The sequence below is a fragment of the Schistocerca piceifrons genome, chromosome X (assembly GCF_021461385.2).
Source record: "Schistocerca piceifrons isolate TAMUIC-IGC-003096 chromosome X, iqSchPice1.1, whole genome shotgun sequence".
Classification (NCBI taxonomy): domain Eukaryota; kingdom Metazoa; phylum Arthropoda; class Insecta; order Orthoptera; family Acrididae; genus Schistocerca; species Schistocerca piceifrons.
Genome location: NC_060149.1, coordinates 332342913 through 332362847, shown reverse-complemented (window position 1 = coordinate 332362847; position 19935 = coordinate 332342913). Strand labels below are relative to the sequence as shown.

At 38.9% G+C, this 19935-nt stretch overlaps 1 protein-coding gene across 1 annotated transcript in view; it reads left to right on the top strand.

Moving 5' to 3' along the window:
- Positions 1-19573, top strand: part of LOC124722927 (ERI1 exoribonuclease 3-like) — a 104323-nt gene extending 84750 nt beyond the window's left edge. Inside the window, exons 5-7 of the mRNA XM_047248088.1 lie at positions 3992-4088; positions 4523-4708; positions 17372-19573. Of these exons, the coding sequence (XP_047104044.1) occupies positions 3992-4088; positions 4523-4587 (162 nt within the window). The 3' untranslated portion in view covers positions 4588-4708; positions 17372-19573. The remainder of the gene's footprint in view (positions 1-3991; positions 4089-4522; positions 4709-17371) is intronic.
- The last annotated feature ends 362 nt before the right edge of the window (positions 19574-19935 follow it).

Below are 19935 nucleotides of genomic sequence, written 5' to 3'. Positions count from 1 at the left end.
AGAACCTCATCCCGCCTGCATGACTGGTAGGACGTACGCCACGGCCGCCTGGTGGCCTTGACCAGACGCAGCTTATTTTCACCGACTGCCAGCCATCCCTCTTCCCACTGACGCAGAACGCGAAAACGCAAAAGGGAGGTAACAGCATGGAGGGGGACGGCACATGCAACAACGCGAGGGAGGGAACATGCATCTTTGGCAGCCACATCCGCCAGTTCGTTTCCCCTAATACCCACGTGCCCCGGCACCCAGCAGAAGGAAACCTCCTTCCCCTGCCGTTGCAGGTGGAGTAGGGCATCATGGATGTTCTGGACGACCGTATCCGCTGGGTACAAGTGTTGCATGGTCTGAAGGGCACTCAGGGAGTCAGAACAGATGAGGAACTTAAGACTGGGAACACATCTCATCTGCTCCAATGCCCGCAAGATCGCAAACAATTCGGCATCAAAGATGGTAAACGCCGCAGGAAGCCGTAACTTGACGACACGATCAGGGAAAACAACAGCACAACCAACAGAGTCCCCCTGTTTAGAGCCATCCGTAAATAGTGGTACATGGTCTACTGACTTTATTTTTAAAGATTTGTCTGAGATACTCCATTGCACTGTTCACCGAACCTGATAACCCCAAGCTGTCAGCAACAGAAATGAAGTACTTGTTTAAGAGGTTTACAACTCTACATGCACTTGTTACCAAAGTCTAATTTATTTTTAGAGCTATCTGTCCCTCTTCCTTTTTGGCCCCACCTGTCTCTGTCTTCACTATATCCCATACAGTTTTTATTTTGTTGCCTGATGTAATTATCTTTTCCTCATAATAAAGCTGCTTCGATTTCTGGATTACTTGCTTCAATATTTTGCTGTATTCTCTGTAATGCATTACAATTCTAACATGAGAGTTGTTCCTAGATAGTAATACAGTCTCCCTTTTGTCCCACATGATATCTTTATTCCTTGTGTAATACACAGTTTATTTTTTGACTTCTGTGTGATGTAAGCTACCTTTAGGGGAAATCAGTTTTCAAAAGTGAGGTAACTTTATTAACGACTGCTTTGTATTTTCCATTTCAGTCAGAAGTATTGTAACCATCTATCCAGTTCATGTCTTTGAGCAATTTCCCGAATTTCTCAATTTTTTACTTATTTATTACCCTCCTGTACGCAGATTTAATAGATTTTTTTATCCTGACAAGTTTCAACATTTAACAGAAGATGCTGCATATCATGATCAGATATCCCATTTACTATTGGTTGTGTGATACAACTTTTTTCCCTAGATCTAGTAGCAGTCTCAGAGCATTCACCTATCCTAGAAGCAAAGTTCACAGTAGGAACTAACATACTATTATAAAAGACTTATTATGAAATACTACTTCAACTGCACAAGCTTCTAAATGCTTCTCTGAGCTAAATTTATTAATATCAATATTCTTGAAATGAAAACATTTTCTTACAAATGTGGCATCTCCTCCTTTCTCCATATTTTCTCTACAGAATTAAGAAGCTAACTTGAATCCTGTAACATTTAACATATCTATACAAGTGGTCACATGTTCAGAGAGGCAGATTATATCAACTGGTTTGCTCAACTCTAATTCTTCAACACAAATAAGTAACTCATTAAGCATATCTCTTGGTCCTTGGATATTCTGATGCAATAACAATAATTGATTTTGTACACTGGCTGAATTATAACTGGATGAACCTAATTTTCCTGCCAGTTTTTGAGTATCTCTAGTTTCAATCAGAGGTTGCCTGCATGGATTCTGTACATTAAAATTTGTTTTCTGGCTGCTTGTTTTATCAATGTGAATGTCATTTTCAGCCGGTCTCTGAACATGTTTTGTTTCTGTCCTCCCTACCCTAAAAAACTGCTGATCTGTCACTTATAACTTGTGGCAGTGCCCCCCCCCCCCCTCCCCAAGATATTTGCTATTAGCCTAGACAGTTTTTCCTTCCCTTTCCTGTTGAGGTGGAGGCTATGCCTAGTATAATCCCACCTGCTGATAGAGTCAACAGGAACCACACTGATATGAGACCCCATATCTGATCCAAGCAGCCATTCCATCTCTAAATTAACTCTCCTAATAGAAGAGTTTAAATGAGGTGGGTCATGGCGGCCTCAGAACAGACACAAGCCCAACACCAGTATGTCTCGTTGCTGAAGCTATCTTTACCAGGTCACTCTCAGTTGAATAATTAGGGTTCTTATCTATGTTCTGGCCCACCCCACCCACTATTATCACGGTGTCTTCCTTTATGAAGTCTTTGCAAAGTGAACCTACATCCTCTATCGCCTGACCCAGACTTGCACTAGGTTTAAAAAAACTTGTAACCTGACCCTAGTTCATCCTGCAACAGTTGTGAACTACCTAACAACAAAACTGTCTTCTTCTTCACAGCATTTCCTGGCTTCTTACTTTTCAAACACTTTTTGAAAGTTTGTTTTGTCCTATCCTACTTCTACATCTATTTGTGGCTCATAGTTTCCAATTGTGACAACAGATCAAACCTTTTTTCCACATTCACAATCACACTGTCTGAGAACATCCTATTCCTCTTTCTTCTATAACCTGTTGTCACTTCCCACCTCTCTTTTGCCTTCTCCACCCTTAACCTTTCCAGCTCTTGTTTTGCTTTATCTAGTTCCATCTGAAGGGCAGCAATCTTCCCCTCCTGTTCCACTCTCTTCCTGTGTCTACAGCAAAACCTACACAACCAAGATTGGCAATTGAAAGAGGCAATCACCATCCCCAAATTGCTCTTCAACAGTGGGAAGCAAGAAGATGCTTAAACCATCAGAAACATCAATGTAGGCACTGGCACTGGCACTGGCACTGGCACTACACACGCTGGCAGATGACGTTCACTGGGCATTCGCAGTACCCACACCCTGCCATCGGATCACCTCATCGTGTACCATGATTAGTCACTGCACACAACGTTTTTCCACTGTTCAATCGTCCAATGTTTATGCTCCTTACACTGAGCGAGGCATCGTTTGGCATTTACCGGTGTGATGTGTGAGTAATGAGCAGCCACTCAACCATGAAATCCAAGTTGTCTCACCTCCCGCCTCACTGTCATAGTACTTGCAGTGGATCCTGATGCAGTTTGGAATTCCTGTGTGATGGTCTGGATAGATGTCTGCCTATTACACATTCCGACCCTCTTCAACTGTCAGCGGTCTCTGTCAGTCAACAGACGAGGTCAGGCTGTACGCTTTTGTGCTGTACGTGTCCCTTCACGTTTCCACTTGACTATCACATCAGAAACTGTGGACCTAGGTATGTTTAGGAGTGTGGAAATCTTGTGTACAAAGGTATGACACAAGTGACACCCAATCACCTGACCACATTTGAAGTCCATGAGTTCTGCAGAGCGCCCAGTTCTGCTCTCTCACAATGTCTGATGACTACTGAGGTTGCTGATGTGGCGTACATGGCAGAAAGGTGGCAGCACAATGCACGTAGTATGAAAAATGTATGTATTTGGGGGTGTTGGGATACTTTTGATCACATAGTGTACTTCAGGTAAGTGCTGAGCACGTATTTTGCTTAAAGTCTCTGCCAGTCTTTCTTCCTCTTTGTCCCTAGTTAATATTTATAGTGAACAAACATGTTATGTCTAAGTTGTTAGATTGCTGAGCAGCATGATCTGTAATGTAACATCTACCACAACAGTCACAAGTAAATATGAAGGAACCTGCTAAAGATTTAGCAACTCTCTTGATCTGAGAGAAATTGTTTCAAGAGTTTATTTATAAGCTAGTGTCATACACAGATAATTGACTCCATTTCCTAACATCTGTTGTGGAGCTTTAAAATATGCATACTTGATTGATCTCACAGCTGATCTACAGCAAAAAAAAAAATGCTATTCACTGTGAAACAGATCTTTTTGTGTTGGTGCTGTTACTGTTGGGCTTTGTGCTCTGGTAGATTCACAAAGTGCATACAAAAATAATTTTATATGTTTATTTCATTCATCAGTGCATCGCCAGGGCAACTGGCCATTACCCATCCAGCTTAAAAAGTGCTGTGGAAAGATTTGGAATAAAATTTTCTGGCCGCCAGCATTCTGGTATAGGTATGATACTTAATAATATGTTTTATTTAATAATTTGGTTGTTTTGAAAGTAAAATAGTACTTACAGGTTAGTTCTTAGTGTTGTAAATCCAGAAGTGGGAACTATTAATAATGCTAGTTATTAAGAATGGGTTTTACTTTATTGTGTGACTTAAGCTGTGTTTTCGCACAGTCCCACCATGATAACTTTCGACAAAATAACAGTATTACTTAGTTTTTTCTTTATGTTGCTCACTTAAGATCCAAATTTTTGTGTTATCTGATTTATCTTGTCTCTGGTTAGCCTTAAAATTATTCTTTTTGAAGTCCTTATTACACCTCTGTTTTCAGTTATTACGCAATGCTTTCATTTTATAATGTGTAGTGTGACCTTTTTCTTTGTTACTATTCTTGTTAAGAAGCTATAATTTGTAAAAGTGTCATTTATTTTACAGATGACTGCTACAACATGGTTTCAATTATGAAACTCCTGGCAGAGAAAGGATATGTTTTCAATTAGCTCCAGTACATAAACTGTGATGTGGCAGGAACAGAAGTGTTTTCTTTTGCCATGAGTATGGTGCCAAATAATGAACTGAGGATTATACACACGGAATTGGCAAAATAATTAAGTTGAAGAGGTACAGTTTATTTTGTTTTTAATACAGATTATATAGTGTTATAATGTATGTAGTTAAGCAGCTTACAACATGAAACTTGCACCATTATGAACATAAATATCTCAGAACGAGCTTATTTATGTGTCTGGATGATGACATGGAGTTTGAGTAACCAGAGATGAAATGCTCAAAATCACACTAATGTTTTATGGGTCATTGGGAATCCTCATGCTGCAGATGTGCCTTCAACATAGATAATTAGTGAACTTATGGACAGACTGACCCAGTAATTGGTTATGAAACTTTAACTACTTCTCCTCCATTTAAGTGCATCTCTGAGGGACATAATCCTCCTGTCATTAGAAGGTGTCTGCTATGATCTTTGTGCATAAACTGGAGCACCAGCACGTTAAAACTACATTCATTTCACACATCTTGTCATGAACAGGATGAGAGTGAAAAGGGGAAAATATGAGGGGACAAGATCAGGTAAATAAGGTGGGTGTGGAATGACTTCCCAACCAAATTCCTATATATCTTTTTTTTTTTTTGTCAGTTTAAGAGAATGTGGGTGGACATTATCATGGAGTAGCATCACTTCACACAGTCTTCCTGGTTGTTGTTCTTGGACTGCATTTGCAAGAGGTCTCAGTTGTTGATAATAAGTGCCAGCGGTGATAGTTACATGTCAGGGAAGAAATTAGTAGTGCACCTCACTGACGCTGTTCCACCAGCTGTGTTACATTATCTTTCGTGGATCCATGCAGATCTTTGTACAGGGAGTTCCTGCTGTGTTTGGGTTCAACCATTTCTTTCTTTTCCTTGATGTTAGCATAGAGAGATAATTTTTTGTCACCAATAAAAATACAGCAAAGGAATGGTCAGTGAGCCATTTGATGATGAGCAAGCAGAGCCACCCCAGTGATTTTTGAGATTTTGGCTTGGAGCACATGGTACACAGGTACCAGATTTTTTAACCTTCCCCACTGCATGTAAATGTTGCATTATTGTGGAATGATCACGGTTCATTGCATTTGCCAGTTCTTGTGTACACCTTTGTGGATGATTGTGGATTAAAGTATTTAAATAATCTCCATCAAACCCCGAAGGTCTTCCTGAACATGGAGAGTCACTAATGTGTAAACGATCCTCCTTAAAATGTGAAAACCATTTTCGTGCCATGCTCTGTCCAGAGGCGCTATCTTTGTGGTGTCACCGCCAGACACCACTCTTGCTAGGTGGTAGATTAAATCGGCCACGGTCCATTTAGTACATGTCGGACCCGCGTGTCGCCACTGTGTGATCGCAGACCTAGCGCCACCACAAGGCAGGTCTCGTGATACGAACAAGCACTCGCCCCAGTTGTACGGACGACCTAGCTAGCGACTAGATGTACGAAGCCTTTCTCTCTCATTAGCCGAGAGACAGAATAGCCTTCAGCTAAGTTAATGGCTACGAACTAGCAAGGCGCCATTAGCCTTACAGTGATTGTAATTATAGTCTCCTGTGTATAGTCAAGAGCGATGTACCACAATGATTGATTAAAGATAAGTATTAATCCAGCTACGTACTTTTCTTCATAGCATTAATTACGTAGCCTGTTCCAGTACTTCACGCCCGTCTGCGTTAGTCTAGCGTGCCTTTTTCAGCCATCTCGTTCTACAAGGTGTTGGCCCAGCTGCCGACACATCAATCTTTATACACAGCGCAAATGTTTTTGGTTGCCTCTGCTGCTGTCACTCCTCTACTGAACTCAAACAGAAGAATATATCAGAAATGTTCAGATTTCTCCCCTCCGTAGTCCATGTCTTAGCTTCCACAGCTCCACTCACTATCTCCCAATGACAAACTGACAATGTGTAAACTCAAATAGCAACAGTGAACTACAAATAAAAAGTGACAATTGATAAATTATCCCATAGCAACCAAGGTACCAATATACAAAACAAAAACACTATGAAATTACACACAAGCGTAATAAATACATACATATTTATCTATCTAAATTGGTGTATGAAAGTTTGAAACACTTATTTGACTATGAAACTTCCTAGCAGATTAAAACTGTGTGCCCGACCGAGACTCGAACTCGGGACCTTTTCCTTTCGTGGGCAAGTGCTCTACCATCTGAGCTACCGAAGCACGACTCACTCCCGGTACTCACAGCTTTACTTTTGCCAGTATCTCGTCTCCCACCTTCCAAACTTTACAGAAGCTCTCCTGCGAACCTTGCAGAACTAGCACTCCTGAAAGAAAGGATACTGCGGAGACATGGCTTAGCCACAGCCTGGGGGATGTTTCCAGAATGAGATTTTCACTCTGCAGGGGAGTGTGCGCTGATATTAAACTTCCTGGCAGATTAAAACTATGTGCCCGACCAAGACTTGAACTCGGGACCTTTGCCTTTCGCGGGCAAGTGCTTTACCATCTGAGCTACCGAAGCACGACTCACGCCTGGTACTCACAGCTTTAGTTCTGCACTTGCCCGCGAAAGGCAAAGGTCCCGAGGACTGAGAACACAGTTTTAATCTGCCAGGAAGTTTCATATCAGCGCACACTCCGCTGCAGAGTGAAAATCTCATTCTGGGACTTATTTGACTAGTTTTCTGAATCAGCCATTTCCACTGAAGCAGTTTTTGTTAGGAAGTAATTTTTTTTATGTCATTAATGAGATAGTGAATTTTTTTATTTGATAATGGTTCTGAACCAAAGTTTTTTCAAAGTTGAAGTACATTATCTCCCAAAGGTACGATGGCCTGAATTAATAAGGTATCTTAAGTTGCAGGATATCAAAATGTGTCTGTTGGGTTTCAAAATGAGTTATAAATTGTGGTGTCCCACATTGGTAGGAGTTTAGAATGTTTCCATTTTGGATCTCTGGGGGAATCTAAATTTGGTATAATGCACGTAAATTGATACCACACTAAAGCTGCATGCAAATATTAACAATTGTGAGAGAAAAATAGTAATTTGGATGGTCAACAGCTGATTATTTGGAACTAAAAATTAATAAATGGAAAGGAAGAGACAGGAATACAGGGGGCGGGGAGGTGTAAAAACACTCATGTCAGTTCAATAAACACAAAATGTTAAAGGCAATAACAAAAATTAAGAACTGCAACATTGATTTTGTTGTTCTGTGACCTTGATATTTCTCTTGACCTCAAGTTGTAGATAACGTACTCGCCCTGTTGCTACATTTCTTTCCTTTTTTTCTTTAGTTGCCTCTTGGAGAAAGACGCTCAGTGTCAGTTTTTTGTGTTGTTGTTCAATCAAAACCCATACATTGACTTGTGACCTTGATATTTCTCTTGACCTCAAGTTGTAGATAACGTACTCGCCCTGTTGCTGCATTTCTTTCCTTTTTTTCTTTAGTTGCCTCTTGGAGAAAGACGCTCAGTGTCAGTTTTTTGTGTTGTTGTTCAATCAAAACCCATACATTGACTCAGTGAGCTATTTCTATGTCGCTGATATGAAAAAATGTCTGACTAATTTAAATGTCCTCATGGCCAGTTCAGCTTGTATTTCCATATGTATCTAAACATCTTATATCATAAATATACTGTAAAAAGTTTTTGCAATCTAAAATATCTGTCAGGCCTACAGCATTTATTTGGAGACTGTAGTAATACTGCAATATATTTATTTCATGACTTGAGGGGCTCATAAGTTTTGTAAAATATATCTGTGACATTTTGGTGCCCATTCCCCCTCATGTTCAGTGAAGTATTATACTGTTTGGCTTAGTATGTTTTATATCATGGAGAATTGTTCCATCTGAAGGAAAAGTTTTGAAGTTAACAATCAAGACAATCAACACGTACCACATTAGTAATTTAATATCATATTGCAAGCCACTTGAACTTGGGTATTTAGCAGAAAGTATATTACTCCGAGTGTAATGGTTTCATGATCAAATGGTTTTTGAGTATGAAATTTGGGGAACGAAATCTTCTTTTCCATGCTTATATACACTGCTTCGAAAAGTAGTGAAGCACCCTGAAGACATGGTCAGAAGTCATTGTAACTTTGTAGATGTACACACTATTTGTGGCTATGTAAATGATTAAGAGTTGCAATTCTCTGTAATAGGTGGAGCAGTTATCAGAGTCCATTAGCGTTGTTAATGTTTAGTGTTGTTACAGGGCCTAGTATGATATATAAGGGGAGTGATGAACTGCATCAGATGTTGAGTGATCACTGTGAAGGAAATGGAGATGCCATGTACATATATGAGACAGCATTATCAGCGCCTGACAGTGTTGGAAAGGGGCCTCATTAGGATTAATTGTGAAATATTAATGTTTTGGGGCATTCAAATGGGACCTGGCCCAGCATGAGAAAATGGTCAGGCATACTCGTCATCAAGATTCTGGTAAACCACTTCTGATCATCAGAAGGGAGGATCACCATGTTGTGCACCAAGCTAGAGTTGTGCTTTACAAAAACTAAGGGTCAGTCGTAAATGGTAGTATTGGTAGGGCAAGAAACATAAATGAATGTATGAGAGAGAAGTTGGGAGCCGATGACTTCTCTTTTTTTTTTTTTTGTTTGTTTGTTTTACACGTAATTAGAACTGAACATCATTCAGTGTTAGCTCATTGTGTATTTTATATCCTTAATAATATAAATTGATTTTATAAGTCATAAAAATTAGTTGATTACGTAACTTCTGCACTTTTATATAATCAAAGCAATTACTTTTGATTCAAGTACACACAAACATAAAAAAGTCTGTATAATAATTATTGTTATTTTGTACTCAGTGGAACCTTCTTCATCATGATCAAAGGCAATCTGCATTGCATTTTTTTTACTTTTGCTATATCGTCTACATCTACATCTACATTGATACTCCGCAAGCCACCCAACGGTGTGTGGCGGAGGGCACTTTACGTGCCACTGTCATTACCTCCCTTTCCTGTTCCAGTCGCGTATGGTTCGCGGGAAGAACGACTGTCTGAAAGCCTCCGTGCGCGCTCTAATCTCTCTAATTTTACATTCGTGATCTCCTCGGGAAGTATAAGTAGGGGGAAGCAATATATTCGATACCTCATCCAGAAACGCCCCCTCTCGAAACCTGGCGAGCAAGCTACACCGTGATGCAGAGCGCCTCTCTTGCAGAGTCTGCCACTTGAGTTTATTAAACATCTCCGTAACGCTATCACGGTTACCAAATAACCCAGTGACGAAACGCGCCGCTCTTCTTTGGATCTTCTCTATCTCCTCCGTCAACCCGACCTGGTACGGATCCCACACTGATGAGCAATACTCAAGTATAGGTCGAACGAGTGTTTTGTAAGCCACCTCCTTTGTTGATGGACTACATTTTCTAAGCACTCTCCCAATGAATCTCAACCTGGTACCCGCCTTACCAACAATTAGTTTTATATGATCATTCCATTTCAAATCGTTCCGTACGCATACTCCCAGATATTTTACAGAAGTAACTGCTACCAGTGTTTGTTCCGCTATCATATAATCATACAATAAAGGATCCTTCTTTCTATGTATTCGCAATACATTACATTTGTCTATGTTAAGGGTCAGTTGCCACTCCCTGCACCAAGTGCCTATCCGCTGCAGGTCTTCCTGTATTTCGCTACAATTTTCTAATGCAGCAACTTCTCTGTATACTACAGCATCATCCGCGAAAAGCCGCATGGAACTTCCGACACTATCTACTAAGTCATTTATATATATTGTGAAAAGCAATGGTCCCATAACACTCCCCTGTGGCACGCCAGAGGTTACTTTAACGTCTGTAGACGTCTCTCCATTGATAACAACATGCTGTGTTCTGTTTGCTAAAAACTCTTCAATCCAGCCACACAGCTGGTCTGATATTCCGTAGGCTCTTACTTTGTTTATCAGGCGACAGTGCGGAACTGTATCGAACGCCTTCCGGAAGTCAAGAAAAATAGCATCTACCTGGGAGCCTGTATCTAATATTTTCTGGGTCTCATGAACAAATAAGGCGAGTTGGGTCTCACACGATCGCTGTTTGCATTACAAATCAACAATTTTCTAATATACTCTAAATTAAACATTGACAATTTAATTTTTGCTGTGAAGACTGTTTAATTTTAAATGACAGACAGGAGGACTACAATGTAGAACAAAAACGTTCTGTAGGTTATGTGGCCCATTATATATCGCCACTCAGTTTCTAGACGGTTCACCTCTTCTGGTTTCTAGGAGAATCTAGTAAGACACTAATCACATATGAAGACATGCGGGGAAAAAGATGAAGGTCACTTTTTACCATTATAGAGAAAAACAATTTTTTAAGCTTTGAAAAAATTTTTATGAACATTTACTTATTAATTCAAATTCAGTTGTGATTAACATGAAGTATGCATAATAGGCATGGTATTGACTAGTCTGTTTCTAGCACTGTGTAATAATAACAATGAACACTTTTTCAAAATTGATGATCATTTAGAAGCAGAAAAAATGATGGGTGTTCATTTTTGTTGACATATTTCATATTCATTGTGCTAATTATTTTATGTTAATGAGGTTTCTACCTTAAGGAAGTAATAGACTACTCAAATTTAAGTTTCTAAGAATGTAAAACAATGAAACCTGTTTACACTTTTAACACTTTTTTTTTTTCATTGAGGTAGATTCTTATAATAGTTTTTTGATGTCTCACTGAAGACAAGTCTTGAAATTTCCTGAAAAAAAAGTGTATAAAATATCTTTAGAATAGAAGAATTAAGTTTATAGAAATATGCCAGTACATATTTGAGAATAGTTCAATAGATACTTGAAGATCTTTCCATTTCAACAGTGGAACTGGTATGAAGTCTGAGTAGGCTGGGCCAGGTAACATGAATTCTCCATCAGCTAGTTTATCTTCTGTTGTCTTCTTCTTCATGGTCATTACTGTAATTTCCCATGGTCCATTGTAGCTTCCTGACCTCGGAGAAAGAAGACGCGGCAGCTGCACTTCAGTTTTAACTTCTTTCAATGGTCTAGAAGGTGTAGATAATTTTGGCTTGTACAAATTTCGAAGAGAAAAGCATTTTGTCCACTCTTTGAAAAGATTTTGGTCACATTCAATTACTTTGAATGGGTTAGGCTTCACTCTGCAATCTCTGATAATGGCATACCAATTTTGAGGAACTTCAGTAATTTGTTTCTGTGGAATGAGCGCCATATTTTTGTCACACTCCAAATAAGAGTGCCCCCATTCAGAGAATGTTATTGTGATTTTATGTGAATGGTAACGTGTTGTTACAGCGTAATGAATGTAGCAGAAAACTGTAATTTTTATTCTGTCCACCGCAAGAGTAACAGAAAATGTGTAGCTGTTTCACTTTAGGTGGAAGAATATTGAAGATATAGTGGTGAAGCATGGATACTACTTCATCCAATCCTTTCTTTGCAATGGTTTGATCATAACAGCAATACACAGAATCACCAGATGTCAGAACATGGATATTAAACAGATGTATTGCCATCTGTCATTTGTAGTACACAATATTGCTTGATATATTCACTACTAGTGTCTGACCTAGGATAACCTAATGGAATTTTATACTCATTGTTAAAAATGCATAACTAGCTATCATATGAAATGGGCATGTTTGGATTAATTTCCATATTTATTTTGTGTAGTCTCCTTGCACTGAGTTCCTCTGGCAAATATATTTTGGATGTTTTTCTCAAGAAGTAATGAATACGGTGACCTTTGAAGGACTGAATATATTCATTGACCTTTAACCATGTTTCATTACTTACAGAGTGGGGTCTGTTATTGTTTTTACCTCTCCCATCAGGACGTACCATACCATACATGGTCAGCTGTTGTTGAATAGTTTGCAGACGTTGTGGGATTATACCATGAAGTGCTATGAAGGCATTGTAGAATACATGTTCTTCATGTAATAATTCACCTCTTTTTACCCAAAAATTGTATGTGTACGAATGATTATGAAGATCAGACTCGGCTTGATTTTTATGACTCCATCTTTGTTTGATGATATGGGCTTTTATTAGGCCAGATAAATGTAAATTCTGAGCATTCCTATCAGATAATCCATTAAAATGCTTTATAATAATCTACCTTTCACTTTCAGTAATTCCCTCAAAACATTCACAGTTTTTTCCAGTTTCATGCGTGTTGTTTCTTATTTTCTTAGTAGCATCCGATACTCGACCATACTTCTGCCTTTTTTTTGTATTAAGTTTCCACATTGGAGCAGCATTTTTATTTGGATCCATTGTAGAAATCGAAATAATAACACCTTTGCACTAACAAAATAGCACATCATGTCACTATGAGTCTTTCAAGACTTTCAAGAATACTAAACTTAATCGGTGTGGCTCTTGAACCTATTGTCATTTTAAACAGTGAAAGTAATAATTCATCTAAACAACAATGGAAATACTTTAAACTGATATCCAGCACTACTAACATTGAAATACAAACATGAACCTGGTTTTAATATTATTCAAACAGATGCAAAACATTCATGTCTACTTTGTAAAACTCCATGACAATCATAATTTTTCCCTCGTCTTATGATTCTAAATTTGTTTATAACTGCTAATACTCATTACTTTTCGAGAAAACAAATATACCAGCAGACAATATGGACTTCAAGGTGTCTAACAGAAGCATAAACAAAATTTTGATGTAAAGTAAGATTCATCGTTTCTTCCCCCATGTCTTCATATGCAAACAAAGCGATAGATATGAGGTAACACCTGATAAGTATGCAAAACGCCTAATGTAAAGGTAACATGGTTATGATCTTAATTGATCAGGGCTACTGCAAAAACTAGCGTAGTCTATACTAACTTCTGATAGTCTTCGGTAGCCCACAGTAGTTTTAAAACTCTACATCAAGTACATTACAATACCTTCACATCTGCGTTACCATCCGAGAACAAGCACCGTATTTACTCGAATCTAAGCCGCACTTTTTTTCCTGTTTTTGTAATCCAAAAAACTGCCTGCGGCTTAGTCGAGTGCAAAGCAAGCAGAAGTCCTGAAAAATGTTAGTAGGTGCCGCCACAACTAACTTCTGCCGTCGAATATATGTAACATGCTTTGTAGACACAAAGATAAATACTGGTGCCAAAACCTCTGCGTCAATAAATAAATTTTAAAAAAAGGTGGAAGACGAGCTTTTTTTTCTCCGTCTCGAGTTTCGACCATTTTCATACATTATCCAATGAAGTAAATACAAATTCCGTATTGTTCATCTTCGAATGTAGCAGAATTTCAATGTACTACGAAAATACGACTGGCAAGACTGTTTGGGATGTTTGTCAATATGGCCAACTCTACATTCTGAATTTTTTCCTACCTATGAGAAAAGATGGTTGCTAATAGGAACCTGATGAAATGTGAATCACATGCACTATTCTCTTGACCATAAGAATAATACGAATATAAACATTTTGCCATGTATTCTTTCGTGTTTGCTGCTATCTCATTTCAATTCTGTCTGCCTAATAAACTACGAAACTAGAGTGAGACAACAGCAAACGTGGAAGAATATACATATCATGTCATGTTTATATTCGTATTATTCTTATGCTGAATAGTGATACAGTCAGAAATGAAGCACGGCAATTGACTAGATTTTTAAATCTAAGGTGACTCTAATTTCTGTGCAGAATGTAATGTACTAAAGAGGCGTCTGCAAAGATTTTCAAACAGAGAAGAATTTTCACTAAACTCTCGTTCAGAACATCTTCAATCATACGCAGTCTATTATTTGGTTCTTGTTGATCGTTATCAAAGAAAGCAGCAGTGTAAGTAACAACAAATAGCAGTCTCTTGCCATTGTTTCGCTAATGAGAGAAGTAAGCGGCGGTAGCGCGCACAAAAGCAAGCCATGCCGCGAGCGGCGACAGGCCGTAAACACTCATTATCAGAATGCGACAAACAGTGCATGACACAGTACAGTAATGCATTTTTAGCTTACAGTGGCGTAAATACCTATAACAAAGAAAACGCACTTATCAGATCAAAGCAAAATAAGCAATCGATTCAAACCAGACGAAGCACGTGAAAAAGGAAGGGTACCCGTATAAATACTGATGGAGCGCCTGACGCATAGCAATGGCTACCTGGTAAAGCTTAACTGCTAAGCTTACGACTCAAACCAAACTACTGTAGCTGTATCGTCATTTATTCGACCTAAATTGTGTCTCATATTATAATGGACCAACTAAAACTTTTCTCTCCCCTTGAATTTCGAGTCTCAAATTTCAGGTGCGGCTTAGATTCGGGAAATTTTTTTTTCCTTGATTTCGAGTCTCATTTTTCAGGTGCGGCTTAGATTCGAGTGCGGCTTAGATTCGAGTAAATACGGTAATGGAGTAATATGCGATCCGAGGCTTTCCCAGCATATACGATGCTTCCAAGGTTCTCAGGTGTACTGCCGAACACAATCGTCAAAGGTCCACCATATTTCGGCGAACAACCGTTCCGCCATCATCAGATGGTATTATGGAATGAAGGGTCTGTAGTGCGCTCCCAGTATGTATACCTGTGGGTCCAGAGTTCTGGCTTCGCAGGATTCGTGCCGTGCTCGGTGGTGGGGGAGAGTCTCAGTTGCCTGTCAGGCACTGCCCACATCTCATCTCGCGTGTGGATGTTATGATTTCCTTTGTTTGCACTAGGTACTGGCTCCCATGCCTTACTTAGTTTTCCAACAGGTATATATACTGGGAGCACACTGCAGGTGTCTTCACGTGTTCCCTCTCATGCAACAGTATTGTTGTGCCATTTTTCAGCAGGACAGTGCTCTCAAACATGGCAAATTCAGGGTGATTATAACTAAAGTTAAACTTTCAAAACATTGTAGAAATAACATCACTGGTTAGAATGACATCAAATTGCAACGGAATATTATCGGAGAAGGGGAAAAACGTATGGCAGATGAAAAAAATAGTACGAAAATTAATCAATAGATGGCGCTGTATGTGTCAGAATACGTAAATGAAAACACTTGGCATGCGCATGACCCATTGAAGTTGGTATAAACACGCCGGGTACACGGCTTTTCCTCCTTTCACGTCTGCGACGTTCGCCATGACTGTCTCAATGCAGGATGATGCTCTGCTTGTAAAGCTGTATTACAAGAACGATGACTGTGCACACATCACTCTGCAGAAGTTCTGGACACTGAAGGGTTTGAAAATGGTGTTGGTCCGATGAGTGCCGTGGGTCTGGAGAAAAGATGGGTTCTTTTGGTGTGCAACCTGGTAGAGGGAGGAAATGAATTGATTTTATGTCAGTATAAGCAGTGGTCACAGCAATGCAGGAGGAGATGAGTGGTGGTGTGCAAACGTGTCATGCACGGAGAATTGCCCGAACATTGGACGTACCCATGAGCACAGTGCATAAAATCCTACAAAACCTCCTGCTTTGGTGTACATTCATAATTACCCATGTGCATGAGTTGCTTCCTGTTGACCTGCCAACGAGAGAGACCTTTGCTTTAGACTTTCTTGCTTGCATGGAAGTGGACAGTGATTGGCCACAGAAGATTTTGTGGACAGACGAAGCCCACTTCCATCTGACAGGATATGTCAGTACACAGAATTGTCGAATATTTACAATGGAAAATCCACACGCAAATCAACCAGTACCACTTCATCCTGAAAAGGTCACTGTGTGGTGCGGGTTTAAGGCAATGTTTATCGTAGGACCACATTTTTTCGAAGAGACAGGTGCTTCCGGTCCTGTTACCTGTACTGTCACTGGTAAGCCCTACGAGTGTCTTTTGCGCAACCACACCATTCCAGCTCTCCAAATGTGTGGATGGGATCATTTTTATGCAAGATGGTGCACCTCCACACATTGCAAACCCGGTTAAGCAGTTGCCGAAGCGCCATTCCGGAAATCCTAGAATTATCAGCTGCCATTTCCCTACAGCCTGGCCATCCCGATCACCTGATCTTAATCCATGTTACTCCTGGCTGTAGGGCTATCAGAAAGATGTTGTATTCAGTGTTCCGATTGCAAACTTAGCGGCTTTGAAGGCATGCATTGCACAACACATTCTGAACATGAGCCCTGAAACACTTCGATTAGTTGTGGAACATTTCTCAATTTCAACTTGTTGCAGAAAACGGTGGACAGCATGTTGAACGTGTTTTGCGCCAGTTGCAAGGAAATTAACAATCCGGTTTGATTTTGATTGATGCTTTTTATGCGGCTTTTGGCCTCAGGACAATTAAAAAACTGATTTTTCCCATCACACTGAGTTGTACAGGTTGTTTAATGTCGAATGTACACCTTAGGCATTGTTGTATGATTCATTTGTCATTTTTGGTTGACCACTATTAAAGTATAATGTTTACAGCGCCATCTATTGCCACATTTTATAACTATTTATTTTTCTTCTGCCACACGTTTTCCCCCTTCTCTAATAATATCCCTTCTCAACTTAATGAGTGCATGCATCCAGGCCAGAGCAAGAGCAAAGTAGTTTGGACAAATGGGTTTACACTGCCAAGTTTTTTGCAAGTTTGACTACTGTAATAACATCTGATATCTTCCCTACCTGAGAAGTTTCATTTCATTTCCTCCTCTCATTCTGGTTGCTTCACTTTTTTTGTCATGCAGTGTAATTTTGAGCATATTAAGCATTGCATTGTAATGTATGCACATACATGTTGCTGCAAATAGTCTAACAAGGTTCCTCTTTACAGGTTTATTACTACCAAAAATTATGAAGAAATGTGTATATACCTTCACGACAAAGGATAGTGTGTTTTATGTTGATGTATACCAGTATTGTGTAGGTTTTAAGAGAAAAATTAACTGCCACACCACATCTGTGTAAGGATTGACTAATTTTGGACATCATGTGATGCATGTTTGTGTTGAGATGGTCAGAAATATCTGCAGTCAGATCTGATTTCTGAAATGTTTTCCTATTATATTTTTTCTCTATTTTTGATACAGCCAAAGTTTCATATAGTATGTTGAATGTATTAATTGACTTTATGTATATGTTTTCTGATTTTGCTAGTTTATGTCATATTTTTTTATGACTGAAGTCACTGAAAAGTTACAGTGAAGTGTGGAATATGAAGGAGATAAGTTGGTTATTTTATTATGTATGTGAACTTGAGTGTATTACTTTATATGACTTTTTTATCTGGGTGGCCTAATTCACCTGCTGTGCTATTATTTTGGTGCTGTAGATATTGAAATCATATAGGAAATGAGTATGACAGCATTAATGTTCACCAGTATTATATTATGCAGAGGTTGATGTCATATAGAGATTGAATATAAAACTGAAAAATACATGTGAATTGATTTGTATCTGTACTGCCGATATGAATTTATTTTAACTATTCTTGTAACAGTCCAAAAAGAATAATCATTTTGTGTCATACGTGTAATTATAATGGTAGAGTGTTTTCCGTATTTATCTGTTGGACTTATCCTTTTATTGCAGGGAATATTTTTGTTGTGCGTACTGAAAGTGATATTTGTTTGTACATGTTACTTAAATACATTAAGAATTGGTTAGTCAGTATATGCATTATAGCACATCCAGAAGACTGTGTTTCTTAGAAGTTCCGATTGACATTTATTGAAGGAGAGCACATTTCCACACCACATGAAGTTCTGATGTTGTACTTTTTATGGCAATGCAATTTATACTATCTGTAAACTTTTTGTGTTGGTTTGACTGTTCCATCGGTTCTTGGTAGAATATTTCACATACACCAGTGTCGTGTGTGTGTTTTCATCCATAATGCAAACTTTTTATTGAGCACCAACAGAGGGCGGACAAGCAAGCTCCACCTTCTTGGCACACTGCTGCCACAATGTGCACTTATTTTGCAAAACTGAAAGAATCTTTTTACCATATTTAGTAATTGTACTTATTGTTATAAATTACATATCAGTACTAAAGAGCACTGCATTCACTAAGGAGTTTTTCTCACTGAGGCGACACAACATATGATATGACTTGTTGTAATAAAGGTCATGTGACATGTCAGTTATCCCTGCAACACTTGCGTTGCCACATTAGCAATATGTCAAGCAACAAGACATGGCAGGTGGCAATAGTTTCATGTGTGATGTGTTGCTGCAAGTCTCATTGTGGACAGCTTCCAAATATGTCACATATTTACTCATAACTGGAAAGAGGTATGACTCTCCGAGTGTTAAAAACAATTTTGATACATTACACAATGTAAAATCCAAGGTGGGATAACAACAATATTATGAGAAGTATAGATTGCTACTCACCATAAAGTGGAGACACTGAGACACAAACAGGCACAAGAAAAAGACTCTGTGTGTGTGTGTGTGTGTGTGTGTGTGTGTGTGTGTGTTTGTTTGTTTGTTTGTTTTGTCTACTTCAAAAGAAGGCCTTTTGGCCAAAAGCTTACTTGTTTAGCAGTCTTTTTGTTGTGCCTGTCTGCAACTCAACATCTCCACTGTATGGTGAGTATCCTTCTGATAATATTGTCATTTTTCCCAGTGCAATCCAGTTTAGTCATTTCCGCTACATTTTTTATGCACTCCACCAATGTGGGTTGCTTCTGCATTGTATCACGAGTCACATTGCACATCATATTGCCTCAGTGAGTACCGTCCCTAATAGCTACTGCACACAGGTTTGTTTGGTCACTGACAATGACAGTAGGGGTATAAAATACAAGCTGCATGACGTCTTGAGAGTTGGATTAATTCAGAACTATGGAACTGAACACTCAAAAGTTTCCAGGTAGGATTGTCCCCCTCCCCCTACCCAACCTGGAAAAATCTGTGATCTTGAATTTTTAGTGACTTTTTTGTTTTGTTCGTTTTTGCAGAAATGTGATGTAGTTTGTATTGTCAGCAACTGAATTTTGTTGCATGTAATAAAAAATATACACTCAGAACAGTTTTATGTGTTTTCATATTTTCTTTATGTACTGCACACTGGAGACAGTTTCTAGAGCACTAATATTTATTCAACAGAAAGCATGATGTGTTTGGTAAACGTGTTATTTGTTTTTTCCCTGTAATGTTAACACTTTGGGGCCAGAACCCATAAAAATATGAGCTATGTTAGCCTACCTGAAAGTATCCCCTCCCCATAATTCTAAAGGTAACTTCCTTGATATTCTCTTTCATTTCTTTATATGTTCTTGCGGTTCCTGCTTTTGAGTGATGCTCAATGGGGACTGTAAATATAGCATTGATCATTAAATGATGTGAACAACTTGGAAAAGTGTGTATATTTCTTCCATTTTGTTGGTCG